At 41.6% G+C, this 23,586-nt stretch overlaps 1 protein-coding gene across 1 annotated transcript in view; it reads left to right on the top strand.

Annotated features, from left to right (window-relative positions):
• DAAM1 (dishevelled associated activator of morphogenesis 1) overlaps nt 1–23,586 on the top strand; it is a 174,255-nt gene that overhangs the window by 53,350 nt on the left and 97,319 nt on the right. Inside the window, exon 2 of the mRNA XM_081227160.1 lies at nt 7,820–8,038. Within this exon, the coding sequence (XP_081083286.1) occupies nt 7,856–8,038 (183 nt within the window). The 5' untranslated portion in view covers nt 7,820–7,855. The remainder of the gene's footprint in view (nt 1–7,819; nt 8,039–23,586) is intronic.

The following is a 23,586-nucleotide window of genomic DNA, read 5'->3' on the forward strand; positions in this document are numbered from 1 at the left end:
TTACCTGCCTTTTTCAAGTCAAATAAGCTCCCTAAAGACACATTCTCTTATTTTCAGCCTTTTCTCTTTAGTACCTAGCACAGTGTTTGGCACCTGATTGATACTTGATAAACATGGGACACAATGAATTAAATGGATAAATGTGATGGATTTGGGCAGCTGTTGGCAGCCTTCAGCCCGCGGGCCCACGTCGGCACACCACCTATTCTTGTATGTTCCATGAGCTAAGAATGGTTTCCACATTTTTAAATGGTTTAAAATAAATATTTGTGACATGAGAAAGTTATATAAAATTCAACTTTAGTGTCCACAAATAAAGTTTTATTGGCACACAGGCACACACCCTTGTTCACAGATGTCTGTGGCTGCTTTCATGATGTGGCAGGCTTGAGCAGTTGTGATAGAGGCTTAATGGCCTACAAAGCCTGAGATATTTACTATCTGGCCCTTTTCAGCAAAGCTTTGTCCACCCCTAGACTGGGGTCAGGAAGAGGAGTTAAGAAGCTGTTGTAGTCATTCACGTGAGAGATGAAAGGAGGCTGAACTAAGCAAGCAGGTTCTCTGACCTCTGCAAACCCCACTCCCAACAATTAGGCTGTTCTGAATAAACATCTCTTTGCCTTCACCAGCAAATCAAGTCTCTCTCAAATTACTCTTCCTAATTGCCCCACTCCCTGCCAAGTCTCCTCTTAAATCTCATGTGTCAAAGGGGGATGATGGAAAGAAGTGATGGGTGTGAATGTGCTCCTAGAGTCTTGTACACAGGCAGTTGTTGGGATCACTCATTAGTGAAGTGATCGTAGAGCAGTTAAGAGAGCTGGCCAGACGTGCCTACTGCCACTAAGGGGCCAAGTGGGATGAGTACTTTTGCTTCCTGTTTTGGTCTATATCTAGGAAACTAGGCTCGGAACAGTGGAGCTCCAAGCAAGTGCATTAAAAATGGTTGCTTGTTGGATGGAAATCTCAAAGTTTTGCCGTCATCTACAGTTTAAGGATGGGCTTAGTGGAGGACCTTGTATTTGGGGTTCCACAGAGGAGCCAGAATAAAAACTTGGTCTTTGGGATTTACTGAGGCTTTTAAACACAAGTCATCTATCAAAGGCAATATTTGTCCTTATTAAAATGATTTCAATTAGGTCCTTAAATGTAATAGGCTCTATATCTTATTACCCATCTTAGAAATTAGCCAAGACCCCTTAGTATTCTTCTGTTTATAGAACTGTTGGCATATTTTTAAGACTTGAAAAGTGCTTTGGACTGATTTTTCTTAGATCTTAATGTCTCCTCTGCGCCCCTCTTCTATACCGCCAGAACGTAGTATAACTTGTGTTTAAGCGAAACAACTTGTAAAATGCAAAAGTAAAGTAATTGCTCTCTTTATTAGTTTCTCAAATACATTGATTGCCCTCCTATATGTGTGAGGCGCTGTGCAACACATGCCGTGGGCACTTTTCCCTATGGAGTTGACTCTTCAATGGGGGAAGAAAGACCCAGACCACAGATTACCGTACCTGTTGGCTGTGCATTGTAGAGGGTCTCAAAATGCTAACAGGCCCAGATCATGTTCAGATGGGTGGGTAGGTTAGCAAGACTGTCTGCCAATGAACTTGAAGGCTGAGCATGGACCGTCCGTGAGCTGGCCTTCGCCTGCCTTGTTTCCTTGACCTCATCTCCGAGCAGCCTGAGCGCTGCCTCCCCTGCCCTCTTCCACACGCTTGCGCGTGCAGTTGGACCTTGACAGTAGCCTCTGAACAGTCTCTCTTCAGTTGACGGACCAGCAGTGGTAGGGTATGTGGGACACCTGAGTGGGATGTGGTTCCTGCCCTGAGGACACACACCGGAGACAAACATGAACAGTTATAGTTTAATGAGATAAGTCTTATCTCCCATCTCCTGGTGTACATCAGTGCCATTGCTGCCTACCTGCTGGTTAACAAAGTGCAAGAATTGTACACTTAGAGAAAGCCTTATAGCAATTTGACATTGCTGAGATATTTGTACTGTATTTTACAAAAATACGTTTGTTACAGATTGGTGGGAAAACCGTCCTTCTCCACAGATAGTTTGAGAAGCTGGTGTGGAGATCACCATAACTTAGAAGTTTTTGATAGGAACAGTTTTGCGTACACATTTCCCCCTTCTCTGTCACATAAACAAATAATCATATAAAGTGTTTTTTAAAAATCTTACCTCATTTTATTGTGAAAGTAGTATTGTGAGAACAACTTGGAAAATACAAGAGTTTTGGGGTTTTTTAAAAGTAATCCATACAGCTGACACGAGCTAAATGCTGCTCATATTTTAGTGTATTTCTCTTGTCCTTCTTTTCTGCCCATGTATCAACATATACATTTTTTCGTACATAAATGGGACATTGTGTACCTATTTTTTATTTCATATATCATAAGTATTTGCATGTCATTAAATATTCTTTTTAATATTTTTATTAAGTTATAGTTGATTTACCATATTATATTAGTTTCAGGTGTATAACATAGTGATTCAGAATTTTTGCAGATTATATTCCATTTATAGTTTTTATAAAATACTGGCTATATTCCCTGTGCTGTATGATATATCCTTGTATTAAATATTCTTTTTCAAAGGATTGCATTGTGGTCTATCATCTAGTTGTACCATACTTTACCCTTTTCATATAGTTCTCTATTACTAACATCTGTTTTATGCCCTTGTTTATTTGCTCTTATAGCTTTGTTCTTGCATCCCCTTGTTTCAGAGCTCTTATAGCTTTGAAAATTTTTATAAAAACACCTTTGACAGTGTCTCTGAATATATCCGTGGAATATATTTCCAGAAGTTGAAATTCTAGGTCAAAATTGTGACTATTTTAAGGCCTTAATAAATTGCCCTTCAGAAATGTTGAACCAAATTTCATCTACCACCAGCAGATGAGGCTTACTGCATTGAGTACTCTCAGCATTGGTACTGTCAGGGTGGGGACACTGTTGACAAAGATAAGGGCAGAAGAAATGAGTGGACCACCTGGATGGAAGATGATGGGAGTGCAAGATATTTATGGGGCATGGAAAACGGTCTGTTGGCTAAGTGTAGGATACTTTTAAGGAAATAGAAAAGACAGAAACAGTGAGTTGGAATTGGATTTGATGGCACACTGAAAGCCAATTTAGAATGGTGTTGGGGAACCACTGGTAGGTTTTAAGTAGGGAGATGAGACCCTCCAGGATGTTATACAGCACCACCTGCACCATACCACCCCTCACTCCCTGTGTACTCCATGCCCCTTCCCAGCTCATGCCTTTGATTGCACTGGTCCCTCTGCCTAAGTGCCCTGCTTTCTAACATCTGTCAAAATTCCACACAAGCATCAGGGACCAGATTCTTCCCTACATAGTTCCTGCTTGATTACATAGCACTTAACTGTATAACATGTCATATTACTTTTGTAATAATTTGGTGCACTACTCTCTCCCCCTAGATTATAAGCTCCTAGTGACCCACTCCTTTCTGTATCCTTAAGTATCTACTATCATGCCTGGCATATAGTAGATATGAATACACATTTACCAAAGGAATCCCAGGTACTGCATATGTCTCATATGACCTTGCATAAGTACTCCCTAGGTCAGGAGATGTATGCTTCAACAGAATGGGATATTGGTATCTCGGCTAAGTCTTTATCCCAGAGTCAGTTAGGTCATCACAGAGGGCTCCATGACCGATACCTTACTCTTAACCTCTTTTCTCCCTTCCCAACTCAGGACTTCCAGTTGCTGGCTTTCAGAAGCCACTATCCCTTAAAGTGAGTGGAGAGCTTGTCTCTAGAAGTGTTTGCAAAACATAGTTGTTTATGAGAATTTTTACCCGAGTTTGCATCATTACACAATCAAGAAACTGGTGACAGATTTTGGAATTGGATTCTCTGATTTAGAAGAGATGCTGAAAGTCCATAAGTTGGATTTTACTTATAAAAAACTTAAGAACAAGAACAAAGTTCAACGAAGACATCCATTTCCTCACTATGCAGAATTAACCATTGTTAAATGTTGACACATTTGCTTCTGGTCTCTCTTCTGTGTGTATACTTTTATTTTTAAATGCATAAGTGATGTATGGATACATTGTTCTTTAAGAATTTAAATCGTACAGATAAAGCTTAAAGACCCCTTGACTTTCATCCCCATGCCCCATAGTCTAAAATTTTTTTGATGTAAAGTCCTTTGTTTAAATGAGACTTTATGTAAAAGTCTGCTGTTAAATATGTGAGTATCCCATGTACATGTGTCCCATGTACTGTCATGTGCTGGGGGCACAGCAATGAGCAATATATGCAAGGCCCCTGCCCCCATGAAATAATCACAGTGGATAATTTGAAATAGTAGTACTTGCCCTGAAGAACTTCAAACAGGGTAAAGGGATAGAGAGTGACTGGAGCATGGAACAGGACTGGGGCAGATACAGTGGTTGGGGATGGCTTTCTGAGAAAGTGAAATTCGTGCTGAGGCCTTAATGATGAAAAGAACCAGCCGTGCACAGATGTGGCCAGAACACGCCAGTCAAGGACATGGCTGATGCAAAGGCCCTGAGGCAGGACCCAGCATGGCCAGTGTAGTTGAAGTGCAGTGACCCATATGAAGAAAGCTACAGGGTGAGGTGGGGAGGCAGGCAGGAGCCAGATTGTGATGCCCTTGGAGGCTGTTGTGTGGCCTTTGCATGTTCTTATAATTGCAGTGAGTAGCCTCAGGACGTTTTTATAAAATAAGATCGATACCTAATATATCAATATCCAAAAATGGATAAAAGCAGAGCTGCTGGAATTGAAGCTGGAGTGAGAAGCTCACGTCAACACTTGCTGAAAATCTCTAATCTCTCTCCCGTCTCCCATCTAAGAGTTGGGGTACCTTACACACCTTAGGCATTTCTAACAGCTAACTTTAGTCTGAAGACAATGGAGCCAGGGACTCCTCACCTGCATCCTATCCCTATCATAGACATTAGAAAATTCTTCCTTATGTCTCCTTACAGCTTTACCCATTGTTTTGTTTTTTAATAAATTTATTTATTTAATTTATGGCTGCATTGGGTCTTCGTTGCTGCGTGCGGGCTTTCTCTAGTTGCAGAGAGTGGAGGCTACTCTTCGTTGCAGTGCGCGGGCTTCTCATTGCAGTGGCTTCTCTTGTTGCGGAGCACGGGCTCTAGGTGCACGGGCTTCAGTAGTTGTGGCACGCGGGCTCTAGAGTGCAGGCTCAGTAGTCGTGGCACACGGGCTTAGTTGCTCCACGGCATGTGGGATCTTCCCGGACCAGAGCTCGAACCCCTGTCCCCTGCATTGGCAGTCGGATTCTTAACCACTGCACTACCAGGGAAGCCCTACCCATTGGTTTTAAATTCATCCTGGGGGGTGACACAGCTCTGACCCTGTTTCTATGGAGTCACCCATAGAAATCAGTTCGAGGATAATTGCGGGCCTCTGCCTCCCCCTCAGGTCTTCTCTTCTGTCTCAGGAAGTGCCTGCTGTAGTGTTAGCCCTGTGTCTCAGCACGTGCTGTGTTTGTCAGGACGGGAACATTAATACATTGTCTGATCATCTGTTGTGCACTCTCTGTGGTGCTCAGCGGTCACTGTAACTTCTCATCAAAGTCATGTGCCCACAGCTCTAAAGAATAAGAGTAGTCAAGACCCAACCACATCTGCTTTCTCTAATTTTTTTTTTTTTTTTTTTTTTTTTAAAGAGAGAAGTGTAGGGGAGGCTTTTAAGTGTGACTGCCAGTTTCTGTGGGATAAATCCAGACTCCTCAGCCTGGGTTGCAGCTTCTCCACACCAGCCCTCCTCTCTACGCTGACTCCCCCTGGCTCCTCCCTGGAATTCACGCCCTTGTTCCTGCCATCTTCCTGGCACAGATGTGGCTCTCCTCCTCTGCCCTTCCAGCTCACCAAGGGCCAACTCATAATCCACCTTTCTTTTTCCTTTCAATCCCATCTCTTTTTAAAAATTGAAAATCTACAGAAGTTATACAGGAATATGCTCTCATCATAATGTATATATATATATATATATATATATATATATATATATCATAAAAAGTGTGTTTCCTTTCTTGCCTTTTCCCCAACCCCTTCCTCTCTCAGAGTTAGGAAATTGCTGTGTATCTTTCTAAGCCTTTTGCTATGCAGTCCCATGTAAATTATTTAGGTTTTTGTGTAAGATTGTTTTTAAAAGACATTATGGCACATGTTATACACATTATTCTTTGAGTTGCTTTTTTCACTTGACAGATAACTTAGAAATTTTTCTAAGACAATACATGCAGTCGTAACTTAAAAAAAACTATGCAGTCATTAAAAATGTATTTTTATGGTAAAAATTCAAATTCAAAAGGGTATAAAGTGAAAAGGAGTAGTTCTCCCATCCCCTCCTTTTGGAGGTTACTGCCGATAACACTTCCTGACATATGTTCATAAATGCTTTAAAACATGTAATCCTGTAGTATATAGTATACATATCACATAGTATCTTGAACATTTTTCCATATCTACATACATAGATGCCTCGTTCTTTTTAGTGAGTGTGTAATGTTCCATTATGTGAATATACTATCATTTATTTAACCACCTCTCTATCAGTGAATTCATTTGATCTTTTCTGTTTGAAAATCTCGGACCCTTCTAGCTCGTGTTAAGTCACTCCTCCTTTGTTATGAATTTATTCAACACAATCAACATTAACTGAGTGTCTTCTGACTTCCTGGTGCTGTGCGGGGCACTAGGGCCACCAAGTTGCTTGATACACAGCCCCTTCCCCCTGCTTTGAGTTATGCCAGTCTAATAGGAAGACACATTCCTAAGGAACTTCGACTGTGACATGAGCTAGAATGGATAGATATGTCTTAGCATATATATTATTAATTCTGCTTGGGGAAAGTAAAGGAGAAATTGCAATCAAACCCTAGAGGATAAGTAAGAGATCCTCTAGGTGGCAAGGAAGAGAAGGTCATTCTTTTTTTTTTTTTTGCGGTACGCGGGCCTCTCACCGTCGTGGCCTCTCCCGTTGCGGAGCACAGGCTCCGGACACGCAGGCTCAGCGGCCATGGCTCACGGGCCCAGCCGCTCCGCGGCATGTGGGATCTTCCCGGACCGGGGCACGAACCTGTGTCCGCTGCATCGGCAGGCGGACTCTCAACCACTGCGCCACCAGGGAAGCCCGAGAAGGTCATTCTTGCAGGAGAGTAACAAGAACAATATGGGTTGGCAAGAAAGAGCACATGATGTGCAGAGAATAGCCTGGAGCCCAATGGGATTGGAGCGTTTGCCATGGCGTGAGGTGGCTGGAGTGTTACTGCTTGCTCAGCAGTGGGTCATAGGAAACACTGAACAAGTGCCTAGATGGGCATGTGCTCTCTGCCCAGGTGGACCCCAGCCTCTCGGGCTTGTCCCTTATGCCCTTCAGACGTTGCCTCCAGGTGTTGGCTCCACTGACATTGCCTCTGGCTCACCGGGCTCTTTCTTTTTTTTTTTTTTTTTTTTTTTTTTTTTTTTTTTTTTTTTTTTTTTTTTTTTTTGCGGTAGGCGGGCCTCTCACTGTTGTGGCCTCTCCCCTTGCAGAGCACAGGCTCCGGACGCGCAGGCTCAGCAGCCATGGCTCACGGGCCTAGCCGCTCTGCGGCATGTGGGATCTTCCCAGACCGGGGCACGAACCCGTGTCCCCTGCATCGGCAGGCGGACTCTCAACCACTGCGCCACCAGGGAAGCCCCGGGCTCTTTCTTGAATTGGTCTGACTTGAAAACTATATATATCTTATCCATTTTTGTATTCTTAACATGTCATGTCCTCTTTTCGCAGAGTTTAATCGGTCAAGAAATAGAACAGAATTCAGCCATGGCCCCGAGGAAGAGAGGTGGACGGGGGATTTCATTCATCTTCTGCTGTTTCCGAAATAATGATCACCCAGAAATCACGTATCGGCTGCGAAATGATAGCAACTTTGCGCTTCAGACCATGGAGCCAGCGTTACCCATGCCCCCTGTGGAGGAGCTGGATGTCATGTTCAGTGAACTCGTGGTGAGTCTCAGACTTCCATCCCAGGGGTCGTCGGGGCTATCCAGGATGGAGGGGAGAGGATGTGGACAGTTGGGTTAGACACAGGCTTGCCTTTCTTCAGTGAAATGGCCCCCATCCGTCCCTTTGATCTGCACCCGCAACTGTCAGCACTGAGCCTGTGGAGAAGGAGAAAGGAAAGGGTAGCATCGCTACATCAGAGGGCTTTGCTGGTGCTTTAAGTGGAGGGACTTAGACCTTTAGGTCTTCAGATATGTGGCACGACTGCGTCCTGAGTTGCCCTTTCTAATTCCTCCCCATCCCAACCTGAGATGCTTGTGTGCACAGATATTTCCTTCATCTGCTTCACACCTGCTGGGATTACCCCATGCTTCCCGCCACTCCCAGTGTGTAGTAATGGTATCTTTTAAAAAATTAGTCATACTATCACTCCTGTCCTTGATCCTTGGATGAAAGACATTATTACTTAAGTAGAGTGTAATTATTTAGCCTAATGATAGGACTGCAATAATAGCTGTTGTGGGAAGCTTCTTATAGATACTATCATATTTTAGACTCCACTCTACTGAAGTGAGGGGATGTATCTAGTGTAGGACCCATTCATCAAGAGATGTAGGTGCTCTCTTCAACTTAGTTTTTCAAGCACCTGCGAAGTAGTATTTCTTTCCATTCTGTGTTCCGGAGGATATTACGGCACAGTCAAGGGCACTGGCACGGGCATTAGGAAGACCTTGATTCAAATTACTGCTCTGACTTTATTATTTGTATCAGTATGGAAACAGCATATGACTTTTCCGAGCCTACATTCTGGAAAGCAGAAGAAAAAAAAAAAAAAAAACACCTCCTCCTAGGTTTGATGTAATGTCTAAATGAGAATAATGCAGAGTGGGAATGGCCCAAAGCCTGCGCCTTCTTAGGGGTTCAGTAGACGTTACACGAGGACTCTATCGTCCCTTGATCACCACTGGCATTTTGTAATGGAGTTAGTTCTAATCAGACCATTTATATTGTTCAACAGATACTAGAGACTGCTATCATTTTACATGAATCTTAGGTCAAAAAAGTAATGTAGGCTGTGTCACTGCCCTCAAGGGCTAATAACTGAACTGATTGTCACTCCAGCTTTGATGGACCAGGATTCACCTCTAAGCTTCTCTTACGAGATAAACCAAGAAGAGAGAGTACTATGAAGCTGATGTTTGAGTTCTGGCCTCCTGAGTGGATTAATGGGCTGATTCCCAACCAAAATCGGTGGGGAAAAGAGATGACTCCTGGCAGCATGTTTACACTTGATGACGTTGAATATTTTCAGTGTTTCAGGAATCTCTCTCTTCCCTCTCCCATTCCCACTGCATGCAGAACTCTGTTGTAGATGCTAGCGAGGAGATTCAAAACGGAAAACTAGAACCTGCTCCCAAAGAGCTGAGAGTTTCAGGAGTATAACAAGAGTTATAATGCCACCAAAGGAAGAAGCACACACACCTCTGTGTAAATGTGTTTTGGGGTGTAGGACACAATGATGAGGAGGGTGGTCAGGGAAGGCTTTCTGGAGGAGGTGAGTTGTGAGGAGGGATAGAAAGTGAGAAGAGAAGTGGAGGGGATCATTGTTCATGGCCGTCTCGGTCATCTGCAGCTAGTTTATCCTGTGATAGCAAAATCTCAGTGGTTACAACAGCAGAGGCTTATCTCTTGCTGATGCTGCATGTCCAGTGTGAGTCAGCTGTGCTTCTGCTCTGTGCCCTATTCTGCTCAAGACCAAGACCCAGGCCTCATGGAATAGGAAAGAGAGACATGGTGAACTGCTAACAGGCTCTAAGCTTATGCTTGGAAATGACACGTGTCACTTTAGCCCACATTTCTCTGGCCAATGCACATCACGCAGGGTAAGGACATATCATCCTTCTGTAGAGACTGGCACCACGAGTCACATGGCCAAGCCTGAGGTGATTGGGATGGGTGGAGGACACCGTCCTTTCCCAGGGATGGGCAGTGAATCATGTATCAGGATGGCTGTCAAGAAAGGCAGTAATGATGCACTGATGTGCTTGGTGTTATTGCCCAGTTAAAGTATTTTAAAACCAAAAGTCAACCTAAGGAGACAGATATTGCTGATAGATGAAGGCCTCCTCAGTGGTAGTGGAGCTGGTGGGCAGAGAGAGTACCACTCAAAGCATCCACCTCCATTGTCCTTTCAATTGTATTCTCTCAGCCTCCCCAAATGAGACCCAAGCCAGAGCCTTTGTGGTGGCAGCTCCATGTACATCTTGAAGACAGCTCACTGTTCTGTATTCATAAAGGAGAAAATTCCACTCTCTGCCCTATTGATGTCTTTATTCTGTGTGAAAATTGCCTACAGCTGTTAGTTGCTAAAAAGCCAATGCCAAACCAGAGCTTTAAGCCAAAACCATTGGAAAACAAATTATCTTGAGGTTTGTATCTGTCCTGGTGAGTGACGGATAGATTTTTGTCTACTCTTGACTTCAGGGACTTAGACCACGGATCCACCCAACTGCCAAGGGTGTCCTGGGACAAAGGAGGTGGGCTCAAAGCCACTGGGAACCTCTGCCCTGGGTTCTCTTGACTAGTCGAGGGAGCAGTTCTGCTTGTGCTCATGCATAGGAGAGGGAGGCCACGTGGCCTCTGGAGTCAGAGCACGCTGCAACCTAGGGTAACTTCCTCTGAAATGGTTTCTATTGGAATTTGAGTTTATTTCCTCACCTACAAAATGGGAATAATGCCATCTCTCTGCTAGGGTTGGTGTGAAGATTAAAGAAGACAGCTTCTTTTAAAAGGCTGGCACCTAGTCATGGGTGCTTTATACCCCACATCCTAGTACAACGAGAAGGATAGGAGATAGTTCAGGTATTTTCTGGACACAACACCCTGGGCAAATGTCTCAGGCTTTTCCTTTTCTTGAAAGCTGATCTGCCTGCTGTGAGCACGCCAGTGTGGGTCCTAACTTGCAGACCATTCCGCCTCTATCTGGTGGAAAGCATCTCATCAGAGCCGGTTGTTATAAACTAGTTTCCTTTGTCTCTTCTCATGAGTCACTCATTTTGATGTATTTAAAAGTGTTACCAAATAGGTTGGTTTCAGAATTACTTACTGCACCCTTATCATCTCATAAATAAAGCAGGCATGGGTGAGAGGTCAGCCGTGTGAATCTTTAAAGAATGGGGGCCCTGAGCAGTGCCTCCTACGCTAACAGTCTCCCTGCCACAGGTGGGGCAGTCTGGAGTAGTCCAATCTCAGGATGTAGTGATTTCTGGAGGTCCCAGACCCACACTCTGCCCCATACCACCCCCCACCCCCCGCTTTGTTTTTAGTAACAGCTTTGTAGAGGTACAATTCGCATACCCTATAATTCACCTCTGTAAAGTGTACAGTTCACTGGTTTTTGGTATATTCACAGAGTAGTGCCCCCATCACTACAATACATTTTAGAACATTTTCATCACCCCCAAAAGCAACTCCCTTACCCATTAGCCACCACTTGCCACTTCTCCTCAACCCTACCATCCCCGGCAGCCACTAATCTAGTCTCTGTTTTTGTGAGTTTGCCCATTCTGGTCATTTCATATAAATGGAATCATATAATATGTGGTCCTTTGTCACTGCCTCCTTTCAGTTAGTGTAATCTTTTCAAGGTTTTTCCAAGTTGTAGTATGTATCAGTACTTCATTTCTTGTTATTGTTGAATAAATTCCGTTGTATGGACATACCACATTTTGTTTATCCACTCATTGCTGATGGACAGTTGGGTTGTTGCCAGTCTTTAGCTATTATGAGTTTTGCTGCTCTAAATGTTCATATACAAGTTTTTTTGTGTGGAAATAAAGTTTCAGTTCTCATGCATATATACCTGAGAGCAGGATTTCTGGGTCATATATAACACTGTATATAACTTTTGAGGAACTTCCAGACTGTTTTCCAAAGTGGCTGCACTGCACCATCTTACATTTCCACCAGCAGTGTATGAGAGTTCCAATTTTTTCACATCTTTGCCAACTCTTGTTAGTTTCCACTCCCTACCGGTCGACCAGCTACTTTTAAAGCGGTTCTATACCTCCTGGAGAACTGAGGATGTGTAACTTGGGAACATGTGGTGTGTGTGTGTGTGTGTGAGTGTGAGTGTGTGTGAGAGAGAGAGAGAGAGAATTGCCAAATAGAAATAGTCTTCTTGCCAACAATTTTTAAATGATTTGGGATATTTAAAAATATTGAGCATTAGTGTGATGTCTGCATATATTTTATGCCTTTGAGCATCAGTCCTTTTTCTGTATTACCTCCTCCTCCTCCTCTCTCCACTTCTGCTTTGTCCTTTGCCTCAGCCACAAATCAAGAATGTAACCAATCTGAGATTCAGCATTTTTCCCGGAAAATAGCTGAAGTCTTGTCTTTTCTACAGCGTTTTTAGGTCTTAGATTATCTCCACCAACATATTTGAAGAGTGCTGGGGATGATAGCTCTGTGCACTGTCCTTGTTCAAGTAACTTCTTCCATCTTTTTTTTTTTTTTTTTTTTGTGGTACACGGGCCTCTCACTGTTGTGGCCCCTCCCGTTGCGGAGCACAGGCTCCGGACGCGCAGGCTCAGCGGCCATGGCTCACGGGCCCAGCCGCTCCGCGGCATGTGGGACCTTCCCGGACCGGGGCACGAACCCGTGTGCCCTGCCTCAGCAGGCTGACTCTCAACCACTGTGCCACTAGGGAAGTCCACTTCTTCCATCTTAACATTAGCAGTGGAAGATTTCCTTGGGAAAAAACAGAAGAATGTGTTATTAATTGACAGATCGATTCTTTTGATGTATGTGTGTGTGTTAAGTGCCTGCTCTGTGCCAGGCCCTGAGGCAGCTGGTCCTTAATGACTTTGTCGAGCAGAAGGTCTAGCAGGGGAAACAGGCAACAAAACAGGCACTCTTATCCACTGTGGCCGAGGGCTGTGCGAGGGGCCGCTCCAGCAGTACATTTTCCTGGGGAAGAGCCTTTATTCCCCTCTTTTTTCACAAGGTGAGAGTTGATTCCCAGGTTCTATTTCCACCACTCTTGCCAGGAAGTAATATTCTCAGCTTCTCTTCCAACTCCTCTTTGGAATATGCATAGCTTAGTCTCTCTTCCTTTCTCTAATTCTCTGCAAATCAGCCTGCCTTCAGAAAGCATACATTCTGTGACCCTTGGTGCTATAAATTTCATAGGTTTGAACCCCCTTGGGGAGTTTGCAATTGTCCAGCTGTCTGAATGATGGGTGGCTAAGTGTCTAATTCAGCACTAAAATCTCAACAAGCCCACTTGTCTACAGATGAAAGTTGGGTTTTCCAACCCAGCTTTCAGGAGTGAAAAGGAAGGTATTTTGATCTCCATTTGCTTGATTTCTTAACCTAGCTGTCATTTAATTCCATTCTTGTTGGGGAAGGAGGATGCTGTTTACTCACACCTACCCCCAAGCCTCATAGGTACCTAGTGTGGAAGGATCTTGGAAGCCTTCCTGGAGGAAGTGATATTAAATGTAAGACATGAGAAACTAGAAGGAATTATCCAGGCGAAAAGGAGAGAAAAGAGTGTTACAGACAGTGAAAACAGCATGTATGGGACTGGGAGGTGAGAGAGAAAATGTGGAAGGCTCAAGGAACTGAAAGTTCAGTGTAAATGGAGTGTGAAATATGAGCTGAGTGGATTGGGGTTCTGAGAGCCAGAAAAAGGGGATGGGGATGGTTGTGTTGATTTAATTATATATCTCAGATTCTTATTTGAACCAAAGGACAGTACCTCTGCTTTCTTACAGGTTTTCTCAATGAACTAAGTATACCAAAGTACATAAAAATATTTTGCTGTCTGGTTACATTTACAAAAATAACCCTTGCTCATTGCAGTCTCTGTGAGGTATCAGTAAGTTTTAGCAAAAAGTGTCATGTCTCCTTGGGTAGATTCTGAGTATGTTTTCCGTTGAGCCCAGTTGTTGAGGTGAGATGCCTTGTTTCAATGCTTACCTCCTCTGGCTACTTTAATTTTGAAATGGAAAGGAAAGAGAATTTACTAAGAGCTCCCTTCCAATTTTCTATCCAAATACATAGACTCCTGAATATGCCAAGAGTTGATGGGCTAAGGGTATTCTGCAGAATATTTCACAGGAACAGCCATATTGGAACTGGTGTCTCCTCACAGGTTCCCTCAGTTCTCTTGCCTTGTGAAACATCAGAATGTACAACTGCTTTTCCTGGGTGAGGTTTTAGGTGTGAAACCAGGTTTATGACAAGTATGGTCATTATTTTAAAATTGTACTTGGAATCAGTTTCACAGACTGACCAGAGGAAAACTTTCCTTTCTAATATAGTACATCACTGTGAATTTATAGCTAGTTGGGAATAATAGGCAGTATGGACCCAAGTTTTCCTCAGCCTGAAATGTTACCAATTCCATTTACAGTGTTTCCTGATTAATCTGCCTTCTTTCAAATTCAGTGTTTAGTCTACCATTTATTTGGCCAATGGGTCTAATGTTCTGGGATAATTTGTTATACAGTACTGTGCCTTCCAGGAAACATAAAATATTTTAAAGAAACTTATTGAGAAATTTATTAATCACCTTTTATGCAATTGAGGACAGTCAACAAAAGTTAATGTCTCAATGGGGAAGATAGTTATGGTGGATAATGAGAAGATTTGTATGTTCATAAATATAATAACTTAGTATGGGTCAGTTTTATCGTTATTAAGTCCTGAGGACACTCTCACCATTAGTAACCAGAATAGACTTTGAGAAATGAAGAAAGTAGGAATGAGAGGACTTAGTTGATGTATCAGAGTTAGATGAATTCACAGTCAAGGTAAGCTGTGCCAAATGAATTCCCTTGGGAACCTACATCAGTAATCTCTTCATTTTTCATTATGTTCTGAAGTCACTTTGGTATGAAAAGAGCTACAGGAATCAAAGTTAGTCTTATGATTTACCAGTATTCAGATTTTGTTCTTTTACTAGCCATGTGAATTGGTACCCATCTTCTCAGGCTATCAGCATAATTTCTTTTATCACTAGGGCTATTTTAAGCGCTCTTTAATAATAAAATTCTTCCATTATCACCAGAATTGATGAAAAGTTTCAACACTTTTTATCCGTTTATTTTTAAAACTTGCCTTTTATACGAAGACCATGACTAAGAATAGAAAGTTTCTTGCAGGAGCTATTCAGTTCCTTGTCTTCAAGAAAGATGAAAAAATTGAGTAGCAGGAACATTTGATATTAACCTGATGGAAGAGCCAAAAAACTGCTTGTAAGAAGTCATATTTTTAATCTGTTGTCCTTAATTGGAGTGTAAAGGATTGCTTGGTAATTAAGCAGAGGAAATCAGACTCTATAAAGACTTCAAAGATATATCTAGAATAGTCTCAAAGTGTTCAGTTGTCTGGAAACCAAAAATCGTAGTCTAATGAAGGAATTGATATCAAACTTGTTCAATTTCCATGAGGTTAATTTTGTTTTTTCAATTGACAAACCTATAAAAGTCAAAAGAGGAAATCCTGTTTATCTAAAGCACATGGTTAGTGGACAGAGAAGAAAAAAAATATTGAGTAGATATTCCCTTGACACTGTGGCATTTTTGGATAAATCAACTTGATGGGTTCATAGAAAAATGTTTGGAACAGTATGAAAACATGTAGTACATCACAAAGGGAAGTGGGAGTGTAGATATGGGCTTAAATGTGTTCAGTGCTAAAATTCCTATGGGGTAGATGTGAACTACTGCCAATATACAGTCAATTTAAAGGTGACCCCAAAACAATCCTAAACCCAGAACTTTATAAACAAATTATTTAGGCCCTGAGAACACCTGATGATTTGTGATACAGGGGATGTGGATATAGGTAGTTTTGCTTGCTTTTATCTATTGTACTTTTGAACATAACTTTGTAATACATCCAGGAATCAAGTAGGATTGGCAGTAGATCTTCACCCCAATGGACAGTATACACTTCTTTTGTACTGGTTGAGGTACTGTCTGCTTAGAGGCAGTAAGATGGTCAAGATGGTTTTCAAAGTTTTCTTCAATCTTCTGATTCACAAAAACAAATCCATGAAAGCTTAAGATAAAACCACAAAACCATTTTACTCTTTCTAGTTCTAAATTTATACCTTATCTCATCAAGACCATTCCAATGTCCTTTTCTCCATTTACATTTTTTACTTCATGTTAGATAGTTTGTTATCAGTCCATTTATTTCTGGGTGCTTCTTAATTTAGATTAGGGACTGAAATGGCGGTGGGGACGCAGGGAGAGATGGAGGAAAGAAACATGAAACCTTTATTTTTTATTTATTTATTTTTTTGCGGTATGCGGGCCTCTCACTGTTGTGGCCTCTCCCGTTGCGGAGCACAGGCTTCGGACGCGCAGGCTCTGCGGCCATGGCTCACAGGCTTAGTTGCTTTGCAGCATGTGGGATCTTCCCGGACTGGGGCACGAACCTGTGTCCGCTGCATCGGCAGGTGGACTCGCAACCACTGCGCCACCAGGGAGGCCCGAAACCTTTATTTTTTAAATACAAATACTGCAAAACTATCTCTGAACTGATAACGTTATTGAGAAAATGGTTATGAGTCCCCTTGGCCTTGATGATTTTCATTATTAGGAGTCCTAAAAAGGTGCTGAGCGGTATGTATCTACTTAGCTTTTGGCTACAACTTAAAATCTGATTGTTTAACTTAATCCTCAGGCTACCATGTCCGAGTTACACAAAGTCAGCAAACTGCACTACTTGCCAACTCTTTACGTGTCCCCATACAAACCAATATAGGTTTTAAAGACTGGGAGGATAATTTGATCTCCATAAGTAGTGTGGTTTAGGTAAGCTTTCAAGTGTAATTTTGAAAATGTGTTTCAGTAATGGCTAGTTTGTACAAATAACTGCACTTGAGAATATCTATTGATACACTGGGAATCATTTAAACACCATTTGCTCTCAAAAAACATATGTCACATGGCCTGCGGGAGGTGAATGCCCAATACATGGATCGTGTATTTCATTTCTAAACTGTCCTCAACTCTTTTTTTATCCGCTGTGATTGGAATCCCCTATCCTCCACCTTCAATTCCCAGAATTCCTCTGGAATTTCAAACTGTTTCTTGATTCGTGTTGTAGGAGCTCAGTACCAGCTACATCTTTTAGTTATGATTTTCTGGCTCATGGATGAAGGGAAAAAAATATATATATATATGTAATATATATATAATATATAATATATATTTTTAAAAACCAGATTCCTAAAAAAGTTGGAATTTTCCCCCTTTTGTCCAATTTTAAATGAATCTACTGGAAACATCCTACAGCTGCTAGATGTTTATTTCATTACACAATATAATATTTAAGAACTAAACTGAACCAAATGACTGGACGCTCACTTAGAATATATGCATGGGTTGTTTTCAGGAAAGATGGGTATTTCTTGGATATAGAAGAAAAAGCAAGTCCTTTGCCATCTTTTAAACAATTGGTTTGAGTTTATTCACATATGGACACTCATTATGTTAAATCCACAGTGAACATGCCTCTTTGCGTTCAGAGAGCAGAATGGTACAGGCATCCTATCTGGCTTTTTCACTCTCAGGATCCCCAGAGCAGTACCTGGCTCAGAATCAATGCTCAGTAAATGCTTGTGGCCTGGATGAGTAACTTACTATTGAAGGATTACACATGAGATGCTCAGGATGTATTTGAGTGAATGTATGCATGTGTGTGTGCGGGAATTAATGACGGCTGAATCATCCAGCAGTTGGGTTCCTATTTTGAATTATTCTTCAAGTAGTCGTGATCGATTTGGGCTGATTCCTGCACTCTTCCTGCATCCCTACCCACCCATTGTCATTCTGTTTACTCATCTTCTTCATTTGGTTGTCAGTTACTGTGTGAGCACCAGAGTGGCTGGCATGAAGGATAGCAGATTAAAAGGCTGAGGGTGATAATGTCTAAGAAATATTTTCTGTCCTTAACAGTCTCTCTACCCTGTATTACGTGGTAAAATAAATAAATAGTTGCAGTGTGGGAAGAGACTCATTGTGCTAGATACGTTTTGACCCAATTAAAACTTAAAAGTGTCAGCCGAGCTGCCCAGCACGTCTCTGGAGGACATGCTGAGCTGGTGGGGAGGGGTCTGGGCGATAGCAGTGCTGGTGTCGCTGAGGGAGGGGGACGTGTATGGAACTTGGCTTCACAGTTGTCCACAGGGCCTTAGGGTGCCTCTCTCATCTGTCACCCTATAAGGTGATTCTGTGTCTCAGGAGACAAAGTCCCTCCATTCACTTAGGAAAACACTGCTTAGAAATTCTCTCAATTAGGCGTTGTCAACAGAAGTTGAATTAGATTATAAATATAAAAATTGGAAATTTGGGTGGCTGGATGGGTATTGGGAGATGATTTTAACATATATTTAGAACAGAGTTATTTATTTTAGATTACTAGAAAGCTGCTGGTGTTGCAGACTAATTAAAAGTTAAAGTTACTCTAATGAGTTTCTAGTTGAAATAACACAAGGAAGCCAAATAAGAAGCCTACAGGTTTAGCAGCAGACTTTATCTAGCAAACTGGATAGTTTGCATTGCCTACTATTAAAAGTAGGAAAGGAAATAGTATAAAACAATTAACCACAGGTAGTGAGGTACTAAAAATTATTTCTATTAGTCACCCTTTGCTTGTGGGATTTCTCACTTCTTTTTTTTTATATATATATATATTGAATGAAAACACGTCTATCAGACACAGAGAACATTGCTGTGTAGGTGGTGGTGAGCCACATTGTGGTATTTTGTGTAATGACTAAGAACATTGGCAGAAATCGTACAGGCTGAAAACCTTCAAGGTTTGTTCTCTGTGTGTACACATCCCTTTTGGGACTTAACACTCTCCGTTGTTTTCCATTTATGTCTTTCCTGACTGGTTAGGAACAGGTAATAATTCACTGAATGCACCTCTATTTAAACAAACAAAAGTCATTTCTAACTTTCAGGTTTCCAAACCACCTCTATGAAAATAAAATACTGTTCTCAGGGTCATCGTGGTTAAATTTTAAGAGCTGTGATGGCAATTCATGACTCCTTGATGCAATGGTCATTTGCTGTGATAAGGCTGGATGTTCATAAATTTAATGATTTAGTACAGCTGAATAGTACATTTTCTCCATCCGTTTATAAAAGGGTAATTTTTTGGTTGCCACAGTGTCACCCTTCAGCCCTCCACTGCTTTGTCTGGCCTTTTCCCCCGTGATGTGGTACTTATCACCATGTCATGTGACTTCAGGCCTGTTCACTTGTCCCTCTGAGAGGGTTTGACTTCTATCTGGTGGTGTTGAGTTGTGGGATGGGAGGCGAGGGTGGACGAGGGAGAGGGCTAAATCCAGGGAAGGCACTGCTGATGTTGGGTGTATGTGAGGTGAACCCCAGGGTGTTGCTGCTTGCTGGGCATGTGGGAAACCTTTGGTGGGTGGGGTTAGGATGGGTGACTTGGGCCCGTTTGCTGTGGGTAAATACCTGGTGTATTTAATTTGAAGGAGAAAAGTTAGCCTTGTGTGAATAATAAAATGTTGAAAATTCTGTGAGCTCTATACAGTGAGTCAGATGGATGATTACCTTGTCAGAGACTGTTTGAAAACCAAAACCAAAACCAAACAAACAAAGCCAAAACAAGAAACCCAAACAACCCAAAATAGAAACACATACAAAACAGTGGGTTGATTGGCAGGGTGACCCCAAGGACCTGTCTTAGCTTCTCCCTTTCCTCATTTTTTTAATCTCCATTTCTCCCAGCGTTCATCATATGTCTTCCTACTTCTGTGTGAATATAGAGTTAGCTTAACTCATTAGAAATAGAAATCCTGAGTTCCTTTATTAGAGATTTCTCTTGTTAGCTGGAAACTCACTTGTTGTTGGCTTACTGAAATCTGTTGACTTAGTAGATTTTCAAAGAATAAATGCTTTAAATATTGGACTGAAGGTGTTATAAATAATCCCATATTTCAGTTTAGCTCACATCTCTGACAAGAGCTTTTCAACTCATTCAAGACCCTTATTGTATATTATCTCAAAATTCCTTCCCTTGCTTTATTTAGCAAATCAATCCATTTCCTTAGATTTGTACTGTGCCAATTGTTTTCTGATTTAAATAGATTTCTCTATAGAGCTGCCTGCTTACTCTAGAGTGTAGGACTGGTGGGGTTTCTTTGTACAGAATCTTTTAGAAGTGGGGCTTGATAATATGCTTTGTTAGGGATGAAACCTAGAATTTAGTTCCTGCATCTGGGCTTCCTTCAGAGTTCTTTTCTTCTTAATAAAAAAAGTCTAATTATTACCTTTTCTCCAAGATATAACTATATGAAATAAGTATTTTATAAAGTTATGAAAAACATAATTGATATCTTCCCCAAGAAGAAAAGCCTTTAGGGTTTTGTTCGTTGCTTTCAGTTTTTAAGAAACTTGAGCTTTCTGTGGAGAGGAGTGATGCTTGGTGCAGATGTTTCTTTTTCTTTCATTTGCTAAATCATTTTCCTTTAACTTTTAAAACTGTCCAAGAAAGAATAATATGAAAAAAAAAATTCTTAGGCCAATGAAAGGAGCTAGGCCATCCCAGTCTGAGGTATAGTAGCAGGAACTAAATTTATTTTATTCATCTTTGCATTAATTGCCACTCCCCAAAACAATATCTGACATAGTTGGATTGCAAAAAGGAAAAAAAAAAAAAGTAAGGTGAGAGGTAAAAAGTAAAAGTAAGGTGATCTAGAAGCAACCGGGATTGAGGTTGGGCTAACTACATTTGTTTGTTAATCTTAGTGAAAAACTTGGCTATTAACCGCAGAGGAGCCAATACTCTTCTCTAGTCCACCACTCAGGAAAAACAAAAAACACTGAAAATGTTCTTCAGGACTTCAATCATTAATGTTAACCTATCACCTAATTTAATGTTAAGGGACATTGGGGGAAACATTGCCTATCTCTTGGCCTAAATGGAATGCATACTAATAGAATCTATGTAATTTCCAAGGAAAGGACAGGAACATTTCATGGAAGTGATCACGGTTTGAAACAAAAATTGTATCTGAAGTTGTCACATTTCCCAGATTGAACTACTTACACTAAAGAGCTCCGCTTTTTCCCTTTCCCTCCTCTTCATACATTTGTTTTCAATCAGTTTCTCTTCTAAAGCAATTCCTCGGTTTATCTAATGTTCAACCAGAATTTTCTTTCCTTACTGTGTATACAAGGCTCTATTTTCTCTACTCTGAATTCTTTGTTTTCCCGGGGCTCCAACAACCAGGCTTGATTTTTCTTTTTTAGAACTTTATTTTTTTTTAAATTTATTTATTTTATTTATTTATTTTGGGGTGCGTTGGGTCTTCATTGTGGTGAGTGGGCTTCTCATTGCGGTGGCTTCTCCTGTTGCAGAGCATGGGCTCTAGGCATGTAGGCTTCAGCAGTTGTGTCATGCGGGCTCAGTAGTGTGGCTCACAGACTCAGTAGTTGTGGCTCGCTGTCTCTAGAGCACAGGCTCAGTAATTGTGGCGCACGGGCTCAGTTGCTCCGCGGCATGTGGGCCCCTCCCGGACCAGGGATTGAACCTGTGTCCCCTGCATTGGCAGGCAGACTCTCAATGACTGCGCCACCAGGGAAGCCCTAGAACTTTATTGAGATATAATTTACAAGCCATAGAATGGACCCATTGTAAGTGTACGGTTCGGGGCATTTTTGTAAATTTATACAGTTTTGCAACCATCACCACAATCCAGTTCTAGAACAGTTCCATCACCTCATCTCCTCTTGTGTCCATTTGCAATCTGTCTCTGCTCCTGCCTGTAGCCCCAAGCAACCACTGATCTGCTTTCTGCCTCTATAGATGGACTTTTTTTTCTTAAAAAATTCATGTAAAGAGATACTGTCTGAGGTACAGTGATCCTAATTGTTTTGTTTTCCATTATTGCCTCTTTCAGTGTTTGAATTAATTATCAAAATGAAAAATTCTCTTGTAATATTATGTTGAAGTAATTTCATAGCTTTGAAGAAACTAATGTGTGAGATGATTTCAAATTAGTTTGTACTCTGTTATTTTTCCTCCTTGCATTGATTGTGCTTTCATTCCCCAACTTGCCCGGCAATGTATCTAAATGAGTGCAAGTAGCTGGAAAAGAAAAGGCAAAAGCAATCCATCCATTTTGTAACCAAAGAATGACCCCAAGAGTGGTGTCTGTGAGATGGGGTGTAGCTTCAAACACAGAAGGTAAAACTAAAGCTAGCAGCTTCCATAAGAAACCATAGAATATTTTTTTTGATCTGCAACTTGCAAAGATCTCTTGCAGAAGACACAAAGCACTAACTCTTAAAGAAATAATATTAATAAGTTATATTTCATAATAAAACACTTAGTGATCAAAATAGACTGTTAACAAAATCAAAAGACACAGGTGAGGCAAAATACTCTCAGTACATACCTCTGACAAAGGACATGTTTTACAACAATACGACAGACAACTCAGAAATGGGCAAAAGATTTGAGTAGATACCTCATAAAAGAATACGTATGAATGGCATGTGAACTTGTGAAAAGGTATATTCAGCATCAGTTGTCATCAGGAAAATACAAATTAAAACTGCATTGAGATACCACTTCACATAAACTAGGATGGCTAAAATTAAAAAGATGCAGCACCAAATGTTTGTGCGAATGTGGAGTCACTGGAACTGCCATATATTGATGGTGGGAGAGTACAGTGGTACAACCAGTTTCTGACGCATAAAGTGCAAAAACCACTTCAGTGTATACCTTTGCCAAACTTGAAAATTGTATACTTAAGAGTGTACATTTACTGTATGTACATCTTACTGCAAAAAAGAGAAAAGAATGGGTTTTAATCGTTGAAACTCACTGATCTTCACTATGTCCCACAATAATCCCCTCTCCCTCCTTCCCAGCTGCCCCAGCTTCCCTCACCTTACTTTTTTTTTTTTGCCATCCAGCTGTCAGATATTGTTTTGGGGACTGGCAATTAATGCAAAAATGAACAGAACAAATTTTATTCCTGCCTCCTGGGGATGAGTCTAGAAAGGGAGTCATACATGCTAATAACATAACTGCAGCAATGTGATAAATGCCGTAAGGTTAGGAGAGCAGAGAGGGGCTGCCCACCCCAGGAAAGTCAGGGTAGGCTGCCTGGGGGGGATTAGCAGGTCCCTTGAAAAAGCTTAGATAAACAGGATTGATTCTTAGACCTGGTGGGAAGGGCTCTCTGGGAAAAGGGAACAGCATGGCAGAAGATTCAGAAATGGGCAACTTGTGATCCCACGTGCTGAAAGGTGGCTGCTGGTGGTAGAGGAGGGGAGGGGAGGGGATGGGGAGGAGGAGGTGACAGCCGGGGCAGCAAGGTGGGGCAAGTCAGCAAAGGCCATACCCTGAAGGGCCCTACCTACCAGCTAAGGAATTTGGACTTTATCCTAAGGAGAGGAGCTGTCGAAGCCTTCTGTCATCTTGTCTTCCTAACTAGAATCTGAATTCCATGAGATCCAGGTCTGTTATTCATCTTTGCA

This window comes from Mesoplodon bidens, assembly GCF_964165515.1.
Source record: "Mesoplodon bidens genome assembly, chromosome: 3".
In the NCBI taxonomy this organism is placed as follows: domain Eukaryota; kingdom Metazoa; phylum Chordata; class Mammalia; order Artiodactyla; family Ziphiidae; genus Mesoplodon; species Mesoplodon bidens.